Below are 16,563 nucleotides of genomic sequence, written 5' to 3'. Positions count from 1 at the left end.
GAAAAGTGACCAGGTCATTTGACCTATCACAGGGAGAATTTCCAAACCTTCCCAGAAGTGAAGGTCCTGCATTCGTCAGAAGATTCCAAATGAGATCCAGGTCACAACACTGATTACAGAAGGATCCCTCAACGAAATAAGAACTGCATGTCTTGGGGAAGCCCCAAGCATGGGGACACATCAATCCACGATATCTTCCCAGGGTGGGGGGGAAGGAACCACTATATCCTCCACAAGAGCCTTGACTTTGTGGTCCAAAGAGACCATAAAGAGGTTTTGTCAGGCATATGCCCAGACTTCCAGCCATAGATAGAATACTGTGAATCCACATGAATAAGGAAGACCACGTTAGGGCATTCCCCAACTACTCCAAAAATCCCAAAAAGAGAACACAGAATATTTTTGACAGATGATGAAGGAGTCAAAGATAACCAGGAAGTGGACCTCCATAACAAGGACCTGAGATGAACATCGTCGCACATTGGGGACCCAGAATTACCAGCTCTAGACACCTGGAAACTCTCCATATGAGGTCTGCAGGTAACAGGGCCATCAGAAGCATGCAGACTGCAAGAGTCCAGAAAATGTACCCATGACGGACCGCCTGGCATCCCACCTGGGTGCCTCTGCCAAGATACAGCTTCCTCTACTCTAGAACCAGGATCCAGGTATTAGAACTGAGAATTGCACCCAAGGACTAGACGACACTAGCTTAGGTGCAAACTGTAAAACTTTTTATTGAAAATTCACACAGAATTTATACCACACAAAATCAGAGCTTGATTACATTATCCTAAACAATGCAAACTTTAAAACCATAATATCATCAGTACATCTAATAAACAGCTAACAGTAACCTACTTAAACAGTGATCTTATTAACAGTAGGCTAATCAACAGCCAGGCACCCAGGCTTTGATTAGTCAGGGAGCCCACCCCAGACAATCCTGCAACAAGCCCAAAGCTCTGTATACACAAAAGAGTACGTTACACATGCGATCTTTCAGGTGTTTGGCTTTTACTTGTCTAATCTGTCCATTAGAAAAGACAAAACTCATACAAAGTTCCAGCAGTCTGAAAAAGTGTAATTAATGAATCTTCATAGATTTCAAGAGAGAGAGATTGTTGATAAATATTTCTGTCCCAAGTGGAGGAGCTTCTCCCACCCAGTCTGCAGTAGGGCCACCATATTTCCTTTAATATTAATCTTGTACGGGTTAATGGTCAAACACTTCCATTCACTCCAGAATTAATGCTGTCTTCATCCTCCGTCCTACCTCTGGAGTGCCAGCATCTTCACTATGGGCACCTGGCTATGACAGCTTGCGGCTTCACAGCCGGGTGCCCACTGCACATCCTGGATTGGTAGATGCAGTCTTCTGGGACCTGTCAGTGTCCTAGAAGACTGAAGGGGGGAGGGAGGAGAACTAACGTTCCAGAGTGCCTCGATGCTCGAATCAAAGATACCTGTCAAAATCAGGGAAATCCGCTCCTAAAAAGTGCCAATTGTGCAAGAGGAGTGGGGGACAAGTCCTTAAAGCGGAACTTCCCCTTTTGGGTGGATTCCTGCTTTAAAGCGGAGTTCCACCCATTTTTAATAGGTTGGAATACATAGATCTTTGTAATCCCCTTTAAAACGGCTTTTACCAATGGAAACTTTTTTTTTTGCTAGTAAATAACGGAATTTTTGTAAAATCTTACCTGTAAAATTCCTTTCTCTGAGTCCTCCGACAGTCGCCGCCTCTTCATATTCGTCACATATGGGGTATTAGACTTTGCTCCGAAGGAGTAGCTAGGCAACAGAATAGGTTAACAATAAAGCTTTTAACATATCCCACCCTCAAGGGGTGGTCCCCTCAGTCAATACCCTCCTACTTCCTGCAACCATATCTCAGTTTTAGTGGAATAGCAGTAGAGTATACAACCAAACCCCAAAAGAGGGGCGGGGGCGGCGACTGTCGGAGGACTCAGAGAAAGGAATTTTACAGGTAAGATTTTACAAAAATTCCGTTTTCTCTTACGTCCTCCGACAGTCGCCGCCTCTTCATATTCGTCACATATGGGGACGTCCCAAAGCAGTGCAAACATGAGGGGTGGGAAACGCATCCGCGCCGAAAGGCAACGCAGTCTCCGCATCAAAGAAAGGAACCTTACCAAAGGAAGGAAACCAGCTGGGCAACAGAAAAAAACAAGTGCTCAACAGGAGCAACAACCCAGGAAAAGACAAAAAAACAGGGGATACAAAACTTATCCCAACAGCCAGGAGTCCCCAACAAGGGACCCTAGGGAACAGCCGCACTAAGAACCTTGCGGCCAAAGGAAGCATCCGCCGATGCCTGAACATCTACTTTGTAGAATTTTGTGAAAGTGTGCACGGTCGACCAAGTCGCCGCCTTACACACCTGGGCTACAGAAGCCCCATGACGACAGGCCCAAGACGTACTCAAGGATCTTGTAGAGTGCGCCTTCACAGGTACAGGAGGAACCTTTCCCTGCAAAGCATAGGCCTGTTCAATGGTCTGCCTGATCCATTTTGCGATGGTAGAGGCCGAAGCCGCCATGCCCTTCCGAGGACCCTCTGGAAGAACAAACAAGGAGTCCGTCTTACGAAAAGACTCAGTCGATTTAAGGTAAACCCTTATCGCCCGAACAACATCCAGAGAATGCAATCTCACCTCCTTTGGATGTTTAGGCTTCGCGCACAGCGAAGGCAAGACAATATCCTCATTAAGATGGAATTCCAAAACTCGTTTCGGAAGAAAAGAAGGATTAGGTCGCAAGACCACCTTATCCAAATGAATAACCAGGTACGGAGACTTGCAGGACAAAGCCGCCAGCTCCGACACTCTGCGAGCCGAAGTGATCGCCACCAAAAAGGCGACCTTTTTGGACAACATAGACAACGAGATCTCCCTGACCTGTTCAAAAGGAGCACGTTGTAACACAGATAGAACGAGATTCAAGTCCCAAGGGGGCAGAGGATCCCTCCTAGGGGGAACCAGATGCCGCACACCCTGAACAAAGGTGCCAACCAAGGAGTTGGAAGCCACGGGACGTTGAAACAGAACGGCCAGCGCAGACACCTGACCCTTTATCGTAGCCAGCGCCAAACGCTGATCGACACCCGTCTGAAGGAAAGACAGCACACGGGAAACCGAGTACGTGCGGGGTGAAAACCCCCTGGACTCACACCAGGCAAAATAGGCCTTCCAAGTACGGTAATAAACCTTCCCCGAGGAAGACTTCCTCGCGTTGATCAAAGTATGAACGACCTCTGGAGAGAGACCCTTCTCCTTCAGGACCTCGGTCTCAACAGCCAGGCCGTCAAAGCCAGCGACTGTAAAGCAGGATGGTAAATCGGTCCTTGAGACAGTAGATCGTCTCGAAGAGGCAGACGCCACGGGGCGTCGACCGCCAGATTCACGAGGTCTGCGTACCAGGACCGGCGAGGCCAGTCCGGTGCCACAAGAATCACCGCGCTGCGTTCCGAGTGTAACCTGCGAAGGAACCTGGACAGCAACTGAATCGGTGGAAACGCGTACATCAGCCTGTACTGATGCCACGGGGCCACTAACGCGTCCGACGCGTCTGCCCGAGGGTCGCGCGTCCTTGCCACGAACCTCTTCACCTTGTTGTTGAGACGAGACGCGAACAGGTCCACATCCGGAAGACCCCACTTCGCGCACAACATCTGGAAGACAGCCGGGTGGAGAGACCATTCCCCCTGATCCAGGGTCTGGCGACTCAGATAGTCCGCCTGCCAGTTCTCCACCCCCGGAATGTGAACCGCCGTTATCGCCGGGACATGAGTCTCGGCCCAAGACAGAATGTCGGCCACTTCTCGAGCCGCTCGGGCACTCCTGGTGCCCCCTTGGTGGTTGATGTAGGCCACCGCCGTGGCATTGTCCGTCTGCACCCGAACCGGGCAGCCCTGCAGCCGGTCCGTCCAGCGATGAAGACAGAGACTTATCGCACGCAATTCCAGAATGTTGATCGGAAGGGAAGACTCCCCCTCCGACCAAGTCCCCTGGGCGGACAGAACGCCCAGAACTCCACCCCAGCCCGACAGGCTGGCATCCGTGGTGATTACCGTCCACGAGATCGGACGAAACGACTTGCCCCCGGACACCAACGGGGACTGGAGCCACCACAGAAGGTTTCCTCTGGTGCGATGACTCAACGAGATTTGAAGATCCAGAGATTGAGGTCGCCCGTCCCACCTGGACAGGATCTCCGCTTGGAGACCCCGCGTGTGAAACTGGGCGAATGGAATCGCCTCGAAGGCCGAGACCATCAATCCCAGACATCTCATACACGTCCGCAGAGACAAGTGCGGAACGTCCCTGAGGGACCCGACTTCCTCCTGGAGAGTCCTGAGTTTGTCTTCCGGCAGGAAGACCTTCGCCTGCACCGAGTCCAGAATCATTCCCAGATAGGGAAGACGAACCGACGGACTCAGTGTCGACTTTGGAAAATTTATCGTCCAACCAAACTCCTGCAGAGTTTGCATCGTGACAGACAGGTCCTTCTCCAGACCCTGGCTGGTCGCAGACCGAACCAGAATGTCGTCCAGATACCCCAGGACAGAAACACCCTGGGCCCTCAATAATGCCAGAACCGGTGCAAGCACCTTGGTGAAGACCCACGGAGCCGAGGCGAGACCAAAGGGCAACGCCACAAACTGGTAGTGATCCTCCGCAATGGCAAATCGAAGGTATCTCTGGTGACCCTCGAAAATGGGGATGTGAAGATACGCATCCTTCAAATCGATGGAGGCCATGAATTCCCCCGGAACCAGGGCAGCCACCACCGACCGCAGGGATTCCATGCGGAACTTGCGAACCCGCACAGAGCGGTTCAGAGCCTTCAAGTCCAGAATTGGACGAACCTTGCCCTCCTTTCTGGGCACGGTGAACAGATTGGAATAAAACCCCCGAAACCTGTCCCGATGAGGCACCGGAACCACCACTCCCTGAGCCCTCAGGTCCCGCACCGCCAGGTGCAGGTCCCGCAAGCGCTCTGGAGACAGTTGAAGATTTGAGGGAAAAAAATCTGCTCTCCGGCCGAGAGAGAAACTCGATCTTGTAACCAGATCGAACGATTTCCTGAACCCATCTGTCCCGCACACGGGCCAACCAGGGCTGAAGAAAACCGAGCAAGCGTCCCCCCACCCCAAAACTGGGTGAGGGCGCCCCTTCAGGCCGAACTGTTATGGGCTGCAGATCCGGATTGGCCGGACTTCTGTTTACCAGACCAGGGCTTCTTCTGAGAGCCTTGACCTTTGAACGGTTTGCCCTTGTAGTGTGGCCGAAAGGCACGAAAGGACCCCTGAGGGGGCCGAAAATTAGCATGCTTCTTCCCAGAAGCCCCCTTAGCCTTGGGGAAATGGGGCAAGAGAGTGCTCTTACCCCCGGTGATCCCCTTAATCAACACATCCAGGGACTCCCCAAAAAGGCGAGACCCATCATAAGGTAGATTGACTAAGGTCTTACGTGAAGATTGGTCCACCGACCAACATTTTAACCAAACCAGGCGGCGAGACAACACCGCCACGCTGTGCACACGTGCAGCCAACGGAACCAGGTCCAGGTCCGCATCACACAGATACATGACACCCTGGTGGATTTGATCCACCATATCCAGGGTCGCCGGCGAGGCCGAGTCGGCCACTAGGACGCGCCTAAGCATCTGCGTCCAACTTGCGATCGCCTGGGCCGCCATGAGAGAAGCAAACAGAGCCTTAAGCATAGAACCCGTAATAGAATAAGTATGACGGGCAAGAGACTCCAGTCTCCTATCCGTGGCATCACGGAACACAGGGGAATCCTCTGCAGGAATCGCAGTGGCTTTGTTCAAAACCGCAATTGCGTGATCCACTGGGGGAGGCACACACCACCTTTCATCAGTGGAAGGCGAAAAAGGATAACGCAGCTTGAATCTACTTGGTACCGCAAAAGGTTTGCGCAGATTGCGCCATTGATCCTTAACAGCGCGCTGAAAATCATCATTGCAGGGAAAAACCTGCGGCGTCCTGCGTTTTCTCTGCGTCCCATAAGCCGCCAAGGCAGCGGGGGGACACACTTCGTCCTGCAAACGCAGCGTTTGCTTTATGGAAGCAATCAATTCATCCATGATTGCAAGCTCTTCAGGCGAGCCAGGGGGAGAATTATCAACCCCCTCAACTTCAGCCTCCACCTCAGACCCCACTATATCAAGAGAGGAGCGGGACCCCGATAAGGAGGCCCCCGCCATAACAGCCCCATCACCTTCACCCTCAGAATCAGAGGAAAGAGCAACTCTGGGCCTTTTAGTAGATTGAGCAGCCACCAGCATCTGCACCTGAGCAGCAAGGCCAGCCACAATAGTGGCTAAATCCCCCCCTGGGGGAGAAACAGCGGTCCCCTGGCTTTCCACCAATGCTGTAGGAAATTTGCCCTCCTGAGAATCCATTGCCCCTGTAATGCCAGACAACAAAGGGTTAACTGCCCCTTTTAAGCAAGCGCGGCAAGCGCAGCCCACCGCACCACACTCAAGCACAATAAGACCCCCACAGGGAATATGCAAACTGAACACAGGCAATGGATAGCAAGAACAGAAGGATAAAACCTGAGGAGACCCTCGCCGCTGCTGCTGCCTCGATCGGTGTTCCTGGAAAGAGGAAGTGATGCTGCCAGGGCGCTCTATGTAAGCCTATGGAGGCTACAAGAAAATGGCCGCCATACATGTAAAACATGCGGCCGGAGCGAGTGTAGGCAAAATGGCGTCGTTTGGCGCCGAAACCGCCGCTCCACAGTGCATTAAAACACACATTACATTCCAAAATCAGAATACATGTCAGATCGCCGCAGCGATCGCTGTATATGCCCAAACATGCCAAAAAAACATGCCCCACAGCACACAGCTTCTCACACTGACCAGTCTGACACACACAGTGTCATACAGCTCCCCCCCCCCCCCTTGCAGCCCACAGCATGCAGCCGAGAGATAGGGAGACAAGCAGTGTGAATAGAGGCAGGTTACACAGTCCCAAACTGACACCCCCCCAGACAGACAGGTCCCCACATAAATACACTTACCTCACATGGCGTGGGGGACCCGCACAGGCGAACAAGCCGCTGCACATGAGGCAGGGAGAGTCGCATTCAAGACGCACACAATGGGGGTTAAGAAACCGCACAGCGTCCAGTGAGGTAGCCACCTCACCAAACATCCCTGCACCGAACAGGGATGGGTCGTTCACTGTGCCAGGAGCGTTACCTGGCTGAACGCTCGATGGCAGACTGGGAAGCCACTGACCCACGACCTGCGACCAGGGGGATCAGCCCGAGACCCAGCCCGCATGATCCTCTTCATCAGAAGAACTAACTAACGCTGACAAAATAACAGCTGAGTAAAGGTAGAGAGAAAACTCCACCCCGCCTCCTCTCATTGAGTTGTATTGAGAGGAGGCGGGGTGGAGGCTGGGCAGAGAACAGCCTTAATACATTCATACAATGCAATTCATTGAGAGGAGGCGGGGCGGAAGCGGGGCAGGCACGGCTCAGTACAGATACAGCTACTGAGATTTCTGGAATAGAATACATCCCAGCAGACACTGCGGATCGCCGAATGACGTCATCGCCGATCGGACCAGGAAGTGAGGAGAGGAGGAATAAATCCGAAATTAAGGTATTTACTAGCAAAAAAAAAAGTTTCCATTGGTAAAAGCCATTTTAAAGGGGATTACAAAGATCTAAAGTTCCAAAAATGGGTGGAACTCCACTTTAAATGCTCTGAAAGGCTTCTAAAAGCTACTAAAATGCTACTACAAGCCAGCACAAAAACAGACTTATCAGCATTTTTTGAGCTTATACAAAATGCTAATGTTCATGGAGCCTCAAGGTGTGTTCTGGGAAGCAATTTGCCAGTAGAGAAAAAAAAAGCAGTAAGCTTCTAACTGTGCTGCTAAAAGCTGGCACAAAAACGCTATTAAGAGCATTTTTCATCTGGGGGGGGGGGGGGGGGGGGCTGTGTTATGGTAATCTGTTGGTAGTGTTATCTTTCTTCCCAAATTCAGCATTGTCACAAGTTTGCAGGCTACACAAGAGCACATTGTGGCATAGTGAGAGACTTTTTTTTTTTTTTAAAGTCCATAAAATTAAAATGCACATTTTTAATTAAGATTACCTGAGTTTGCAGTTGCAGTTTGCAACCCTGACGTATGTCAACCCAATCTGGGAAGACCTTTGAAGCCATTACTCTCCAGATAAGATTCTTCCTATAATTGCCCTCATGGTGCCTGTACCCCTAGTCATAAATCTTAGGGTGCTTTGGGACTAAGCTTATAAAACCATCAATGTCCACCCAACCTGTAAAGTTCCCTTGCAGTGAACAGCCAATTTGCCTTTACTAAATCAATCCCAGTAGGTCAGTTAACTGCCAAAGGCTGTCATGTGAACTGACAAGGTAGGGGGCGAGGCATTTTACCTTGTCTTGCAGTGGGATGGAGCTGAAATAGCTGCCCTAACCTTGTGATTTAGCCAGGAACACATTTACTATCCAAAAGGTGCCTCCACACTCTAGAAGGAAATAAAAAGCACACAAACTTTGGACAGCAGCATTGCCAGTCTGGGGAGAGGGTAGCGTTAGCCTAGGTGCACATCTCTGCGTTCTTGCTGCCTACATTTCCCGCAGAAAAAGGTGCATGCAGCTTTTTCAAAACGTGGCCCACAGGGAAATCTCAGTCATTTTGACCATGAAATTTCCCTAGGGTTCCTGCCCCCACAAACATGCTGCATTTTTACATGTGTGGGGCTGCTGTCAATCAAAGCCAGGGGCGAGGCTGTGGCTTCTTATGGGTACACTTGCCAAAAAGAAGGAAGCGCTGATAGGGGACCAGAGAAAGGGAGGTTCAGTGCCGCTCTGTGCAATTCCATTGCACAGAGAAGGCAGGTATAAACCTGTTATTTATTTTTTTCATTGCATTGACAACCACTTTAAAACCAATGACACTTTCTGCAGCAAACAAATACGAAGGTAGGGGCAGAAAACTGGAGAAAGCATCTGTAGGGGCCTGACATTGCACCCACAATCCACTGATCATTGGTGCGTTTGGGGCTTCTGTGGGAGAAAATAATATATGAACATTTTTTTCCTGCAAAATATGTGCATTTATTATTATTATTTTTTTTAGAGGTGAACTTAGCCTTTAAGCCATACTTTAATCAAACTAAATAATCAGATTTGAATGGCATTATTCGTCAATAATACTGAACACCACACAGACTGATTGTGCATATACAAGTCTCAATAATCAAGGGCTGAGGGCCAGAAAAACAGTAATATTCATCTTCTACTTTTTACAATGATTTTTCAATTAATAAAAAAATGTGCTTCAATCTGAAAAACACTGCATACAGTGTGCCTGAAATGATTTAAGTTAAAGCTGAAAGAATGATCGGTAGTAGTGCTAACTAATAGTGATTTTCAGCTTCCCTAGGGATCACATAGCTGTGATTAGGTCCCCGTTCACATTGGTGCGATTTGATATGTCAAATCACATCCTATTGCAGGCGACATTGTCCTAATCAGTGCGACACCGACTTTGCGGCGCTGCACTGATTTCCAAAAGTAGTTACTGCACTACTTTTTACCACTTCGTGGGCAATTTCAATAGACATCTGTGCATGAACCCACACAGATGTCATTCAAATCGCCCCTGAACTCACACTGAAACGCAGGTTTGAAATGGTTTTAAACCTGCATTCAGTGTTAACGTACTCTAAGGCTTGGTTCACACTAGCATGATTTTCAGTGCAACTTTGGAGTCCAACTTTGAAGTAACTTTGATAAGACTTTTACACTCACTGGGATTAAAGCCATGTCAAAGTCGGATCAAAATAGTGCAGTAAACTTTTCTGCAGTCGCAGCGACTTCAGTAGTGCCAATTGGAATGGCTCTTATAGAGATACATCGCATTTTCACATGTTCTGCATCTTTGGGTCTCAAAGTCGAATCCTAAGTCCCAGGAGTCTGAACCGAGCCTGATGCATTCTTACGTTGTGGCAAGCTGGCTGTAACTGTGCAATACAGGTCATTCCAAGAGTTCAGTTTGAGGCTGGGTTCACACTAGCTGCGGCCACGGCTCATAGCAGGGGGTCCAGGGCATCCCAGTTTTCTGTTTTAGGGGCAAATCAGGTCTGAATTTTTGCCTGAATTCGGACTTGAAATAGAGCCAAAGATGCACAGGACCCTTCTGCAATACGGACTGTGGCTGCCCCAGAGCTGTGTGAATCGACTCCATTGAGAGCCGGTCACACTCTCCTGTCATGCGAATTGGATACGGGGAGACCTACAGCCAATTCACATCAGTGTGAACCCAGCCTAAACCTACAAATAAATTCCAAGCAAGCTGTATGCAGGATTTACATTGCATCAGTTATGAATAAAAGCAGTAATGGTGAAAAGAAGATGATTAATATTTGTTTCGCCACAAGTGGCAGGGGGTGCCACCATTTACAGAACATCTATTTTCAGTGAGTCTAAATCAGAATGGTACCCAGGAGATCGTGGTGATCACTGTAGTAACGCTGACTACTACACTAACTGTCAACTTCCCCAGCAGCCCATCAGGTAGGAGATATGAATACTTACACTGGGCCAAGCTGGACCAATACAGATCAATCCTGGCGTTCAGCTTTACAACATTCTTTTTATATCAAGGGAACAAAATGTTTATGTGACAGAAGACTGTCCAAGCCCCAACACGATTGTAAACAGGTAATCAGTAAAGAAAACACATGCAGAGAATAGATGAGCCTTCTCAGAGACATGCAGTAAATGGACACACAGTGTGTGTACATGTCTATACAGTCCACAGCAGAAGGATATTGTTTACCTCGTGGAACCTGTCCACCAGCCTCCTACACGTGTCACACGGCTCCTTCTTAGCAGCTGTACAGATGAAGACGAGTACCATGAGAAGCCAGGGAGCCAGGTGTATGGACACTGCGGTCCCAGTCCTTCCTCTGACTTCCATATTAGAGGAGAACTAGCAGAGCACAGGGACACCCATACAACATAAAGCTATACAAGACCGGCAGGCAGCTCCTACCCTCAGTACCCTGGCTGACAGCACTAACCCCGGCCACAATACATTGCATCCCTCCAAGCCGGCCGGTCACTTCCGTGTCAGCCCTCCTTGCACGCTGATTGGCTGCGCGGGACAACTTTTCAGGATGTGGACGAATCCGCTGCCGCCACGCTCTGGGCCAATCGGCTCTCCACGCGTACGGAGACGTCGTGTGCAGGCGGGAGAGGATGTACTGTGCATAGCCGCTAGCCGGGTACACTACACATAGCAAACCAATGTGAGGAGAACAAGGGCGCTCACTTCACTGTGCTCGGTATAATAAGTCCAGTCACCTCAGTCTGTGCTGGGTATAGGAAAGGCGGGTCACCTCAGTCTGTGCTGGGTATAGGAAAGGCGGGTCACCTCAGTCTGTGCTGGGTATAGGAAAGGCGGGTCACCTCAGTCTGTGCTGGGTATAGGAAAGGCGGGTCACCTCAGTCTGTGCTGGCAGTGGCGGCTGGTGCTCAAAATTTTTTTGGGGGGGCGCAAACAGAAAAATGTAATAGGGAGGCATTGCTTTACGGCAAAAAACGCTGTAAAAAATTGCGTGACTTTGAGGTCGCAAAAGTGTGAAAGGGGCCTTCAGTAATTAAGGTATAGTGTGCCTCCTTTCAATGCAGAGGGACCAGCGTACCCCCTTTCAATGCAGAGAGACCAGTGTGCCCCCTTTCAATGCAGTGACCAGCGTACATGCCCCCTTTCAATGCAGTGACCAGCATACATGCCCCCTTTCAATGCAGAGATCATCGTGCGTGCCCCCTTCAATGCAGTGACCAGTGTACATGCCCCTTTCAATGCAGTGACCAGCGTATATGCCCCCTTTCAATGCAGTGACCAGCATACATGCCCCCTTTCAATGCAGAGATTAGCGTACATGCCCCTTTCAATGCAGTGACCAGCATACATGCACCTTTCAATGCAGTGACCAGCATACATGCCCCCTTTCAATGCAGTGACCAACGCACATGCCCCTTTCAATGCAGTGACCAGCGTATATGCCCCCTTTCAATGCAATGACCAGCATACATGCCCCCTTTCAATGCAGTGACCAGCGCACATGCCCCCTTTCAATGCAGTGACCAGCATACATGCCCCCTTTCAGTGCAGTGACCAGCGTACATGCCCCTTTCAATGCAGTGACTAGCATACATGCCCCCTTTCAATGCAGTGACCAGCGCACATGCCCCCTTTCAATGCAGAGATCATCGTGCGTGCCCCCTTCAATGCAGTGACCAGCGTACATGCCCCTTTCAATGCAGTGACCAGCGCACATGCCCCCTTTCAATGCAGAGTTCATCGTGCGTGCCCCCTTCAATGCAGTGACCAGCATACATGCCCCCTTTCAATGCAGTGACCAGCGTACATGACCCTTTCAATGCAGTGACCAGCATACATGCCCCCTTTCAATGCAGTGACCAGCGTACATGCCCCTTTCAATGCAGTGACCAGCGTATATGCCCCCTTTCAATGCAGTGACCAGCATACATGCCCCCTTTCAATGCAGAGATTAGCGTACATGCCCCTTTCAATGCAGTGACCAGCATACATGCACCTTTCAATGCAGTGACCAGCATACATGCCCCCTTTCAATGCAGTGACCAACGCACATGCCCCTTTCAATGCAGTGACCAGCGTATATGCCCCCTTTCAATGCAATGACCAGCATACATGCCCCCTTTCAATGCAGTGACCAGCGCACATGCCCCCTTTCAATGCAGTGACCAGCATACATGCCCCCTTTCAATGCAGTGACCAGCGTACATGCCCCTTTCAATGCAGTGACTAGCATACATGCCCCCTTTCAATGCAGTGACCAGCGCACATGCCCCCTTTCAATGCAGAGATCATCGTGCGTGCCCCCTTCAATGCAGTGACCAGCGTACATGCCCCTTTCAATGCAGTGACCAGCGTATATGCCCCCTTTCAATGCAGTGACCAGCATACATGCCCCCTTTCAATGCAGAGATTAGCGTACATGCCCCTTTCAATGCAGTGACCAGCATACATGCCCCCTTTCAATGCAGTGACCAACGCACATGCACCTTTCAATGCAGTGACCAGCGTATATGCCCCCTTTCAATGCAATGACCAGCATACATGCCCCCTTTAAATGCAGTGACCAACGCACATGCCCCTTTCAATGCAGAGACCAGCGTATATGCCCCCTTTCAATGCAATGACCAGCATACATGCCCCCTTTAAATGCAGTGACCAGCGTACATGCCCCTTTCAATGCAGTGACCAGCGTACATGCCCCTTTCAATGCAGTGACCAGTGTACATGCCCCTTTCAATGCAGAGACCAGCGTACATGCCCCTTTCAATGCAGTGACCAGCGTACATGCCCCTTTCAATGCAGTGACCAGCGTACATGCCCCTTTCAATGCAGAGATCAGCGTACATGCCCCCTTTCAATGCAGTGACCAGCATACATGCCCCCTTTCAATGCAGAGATTAGCGTGCATGCCCCCTTCAATGCAGTGACCAGCATACATTCCCCCAATGCAGAGATCAGCGTGTGTGCCCCCTTACTTACCTGGAGCAGCAGCGGCGGCGGCGGGCGGCTTCTCCTCAGTCCCCCGGCGTGGCTTCTCCTCAGTCCCGGTGGCGCGTCTCCTCCAGTCCTCCCGCCCAGGGCCGGTGCTAGACTATTTTGCGCCCTAGGTAAGACCAGCTACTTGCGCCCCCCCCAAAAAAAACGTATTAAAACATTTTAAAAACAGGGTCACTGCACTATGGGTGAGCAGGGTTTTGGGTAGAAATGCATCTGTGGTGTCACTGGAAAAAAGATTGTCCCTGCATCCTTGGTGTCACTGAAATAAAAAATTCCCTGCATTGGTGGTTTCACTGGAAGGAGAAATGTCATTGTCTCCGTGTTGTCACTGGAAGAAAAAAAATGTCCTTGTGTCCATCATATATGATGTGCACCAGTAAATTTAAGGGGCTTGGGTGATAGGAAGCTGGTAGTGGGATACAGGGAGGATGAAGATGACAGGGGGTGGGATGGTGGGAAGCTGACAGGGGGGGTGAAGATGACAGGGTGATGAAGCTGACAGGGGGGATGAAGATGACAGGGGGTGGGATGGGAGGAAGCTGACAGTGGGGTACAGGGGGGATGAAGATGACAGGGGGTGGGATGGTGGGAAGATGACAGGGAGGATGAAGATGACAGGGGGTGGGATGGTGGGACGATGGCAGGGGGGATGAAGATGACAGGGGGTGGGATGGTGGGAAGATGGCAGGGGGAGGAAGATGACAGGGGGTGGGATGGTGGGAACATGACAAGGGGGATGAAGATGACAGGAGGTGGGATGGTGGGAAGATGGCAGGGGGGATGAAGATGACAGGGGGTGGGATGGTGAGAAGATGGCAGGGGGGATGAAGATGACAGGGGGGATGAAGATGACAGGGGGTGGGATGGTAGGAAGATGACAGGAGGGATGAAGATGACAGGGGGGATGAAGATGACAGGGGGGGTGGGATGGTAGGAAGATGACAGGGGGATGAAGATGACAGGGGGGGTGAAGATGACTGGGGGGATGAAGATGACGGGGGGGGGTGGGATGGTAGGAAGATGACAGGGGGGATGAAGATGACAAGGGGTGGAATGGGGGAAGCTGATGGAAGATGAAGATGAAAGGGGGGATGAAGATGTCAGGGGGTGGGGTGGTAGTAAGATGACATACACCCCCCCCAGCTTCACACACCCCTCCATCTCCATACACCCCCCTCCAGCTTCACACACCCCTCCATCTCCATACACCCCCCTCCAGCTTCACACACCCCTCCATCTCCATACACCCCCCGTTGACAAACCCCTCCATCCCCATACACCCCCCCCTTAACACACCCCTCCATCTCCATACACCCCCCCAGCTTCACACACCCCTCCATCTCCACCCCCCTAGCACCATACACTCCCCCCCTTGCAAGTTAGTATAAAGCCCCGTACACACGTACCGATGGTCGGCTTACAAATGTTCCTCTTTTCTCCCCGGGATGTCGGTGTCTGCTGAAAAGTGCAAAGACAGCACAAGGACAGCACAAGAATTTTGTCCGCCGACTGCAGAAGTGATGTCATGTAATGGTTAACTTTCCCTGTGTTTTCTATTTTCTGAGCATGCCCAGTCTTGCAAATCTGCGGTCTGTCGGCCGAATTGTGTACTGACAGGCGAACAATCGTCCATTCTGGTGTCGGCATACAAATATTTTCATGTTTGCACGAAAGACTTTTGTCCGCGGATTGTGCGCAGACATCTGTCGGAGGCACCATACTAACACGCGTACAATCGGCAGATCCTTCGTCCACCGACGTTTGTATGCCGACGATCGGTACGTGTGTACGGGCCTTTAGTTGTAAACATCACAGACCTCAAATCATAGCGGCGCTGTTGCAGAGAGTGGAGATGTTCTGCCCACCTCCTCCTCTGTACAGGAAACACACAGGAAGGGGGAGGGGCGGGTTCAGTGCTTGTCTCTGCTCTCTGCTCTGACACAGGCAGCTGGGGAGAGAGACCAGCTGCCGTGTGTGTGTGCAACTGTCGGGCGGCGTGCTGGAATCAAGCCTCCCGCATCGCCGCAAGCATTCCGGGACTCAGCCCTGATTCGCCGGCGAATCAGGGACACTTGGGAGCAGGAGGTGTGGGAGATGGGGAGATATCAAATTCTATGTGTCCTCCATTTTGTATGTCTCTACCCCATTTTGTATGCATTAATGTCTTATAAGCTGTGTGTTTGTGTGTGTATGTGACCTTAGTTACACAAGATATGAAAAGTGCCTACGTACCATGGAAAATTTCTGCAGTTCGCGATAAGGCTGTGTCAGGTGATTCTAGTCACACGAGATATATGTCCTATATGGTATTATTCCCCAAGGTGACCTTTTGTCTCCTGAAGCTGTTTAACCAATAAGAACGTAACAAGTGCCCTATACCTATGATTATATGCCTTTATCTTTACTATATAAGCCGCAACGAGCCTATAATAAACTGAGAGCTTGGTTTCACTATACATCTGTCTCCGTCTGTGTTATTTCCAGAAACCACTCTCCCAGGCCTGCCAGACACAAAACGAGCATAAGAACAGCGGGACCAGGGGTTCCAGACACTAACAGCTGGGGGCTCGTATGCCGGGATATGAAAGTCATCCCTCGCGGACAACCACGCTCATTCGGTAAGTAGAAAAATCCTTTTCTATACAGCCGATTGTAGTGTGGCTCCGGGGCGGGACACTGACTAAAATCATATCAAATGAACCAAGGGGGTTGGTGTGTTCCGGGAACACACGCAACAGACCCATAATTGAAATATTTCAGGGAAATATTTAGTCTCAGGGAGACTTAAGAAGTGTTAGAAATTTGCTAGTCTCAGGGAGACTTAAGAAGTGTTAGAAATTTGCTCGTTTTGTGTCTGAAAAATCTTTAAGCTTTCCTTCTCTGTCGCATAGAAGTATAAGA

At 50.4% G+C, this 16,563-nt stretch overlaps 1 protein-coding gene across 1 annotated transcript in view; it reads right to left on the bottom strand.

Moving 5' to 3' along the window:
• CRELD2 (cysteine rich with EGF like domains 2) overlaps nt 1-11,088 on the bottom strand; it is a 45,461-nt gene extending 34,373 nt beyond the window's left edge. The window contains exon 1 of the mRNA XM_082253356.1: nt 10,876-11,088. Within this exon, the coding sequence (XP_082109482.1) occupies nt 10,876-11,016 (141 nt within the window). The 5' untranslated portion in view covers nt 11,017-11,088. The remainder of the gene's footprint in view (nt 1-10,875) is intronic.
• Between the last annotated feature and the right edge of the window lie 5,475 nt (nt 11,089-16,563).

This window comes from Pelophylax lessonae, assembly GCF_965119305.1.
Source record: "Pelophylax lessonae genome assembly, chromosome: 4".
In the NCBI taxonomy this organism is placed as follows: Eukaryota; Metazoa; Chordata; class Amphibia; order Anura; family Ranidae; genus Pelophylax; species Pelophylax lessonae.
This window is presented reverse-complemented; position numbering and strand designations above follow the sequence as displayed.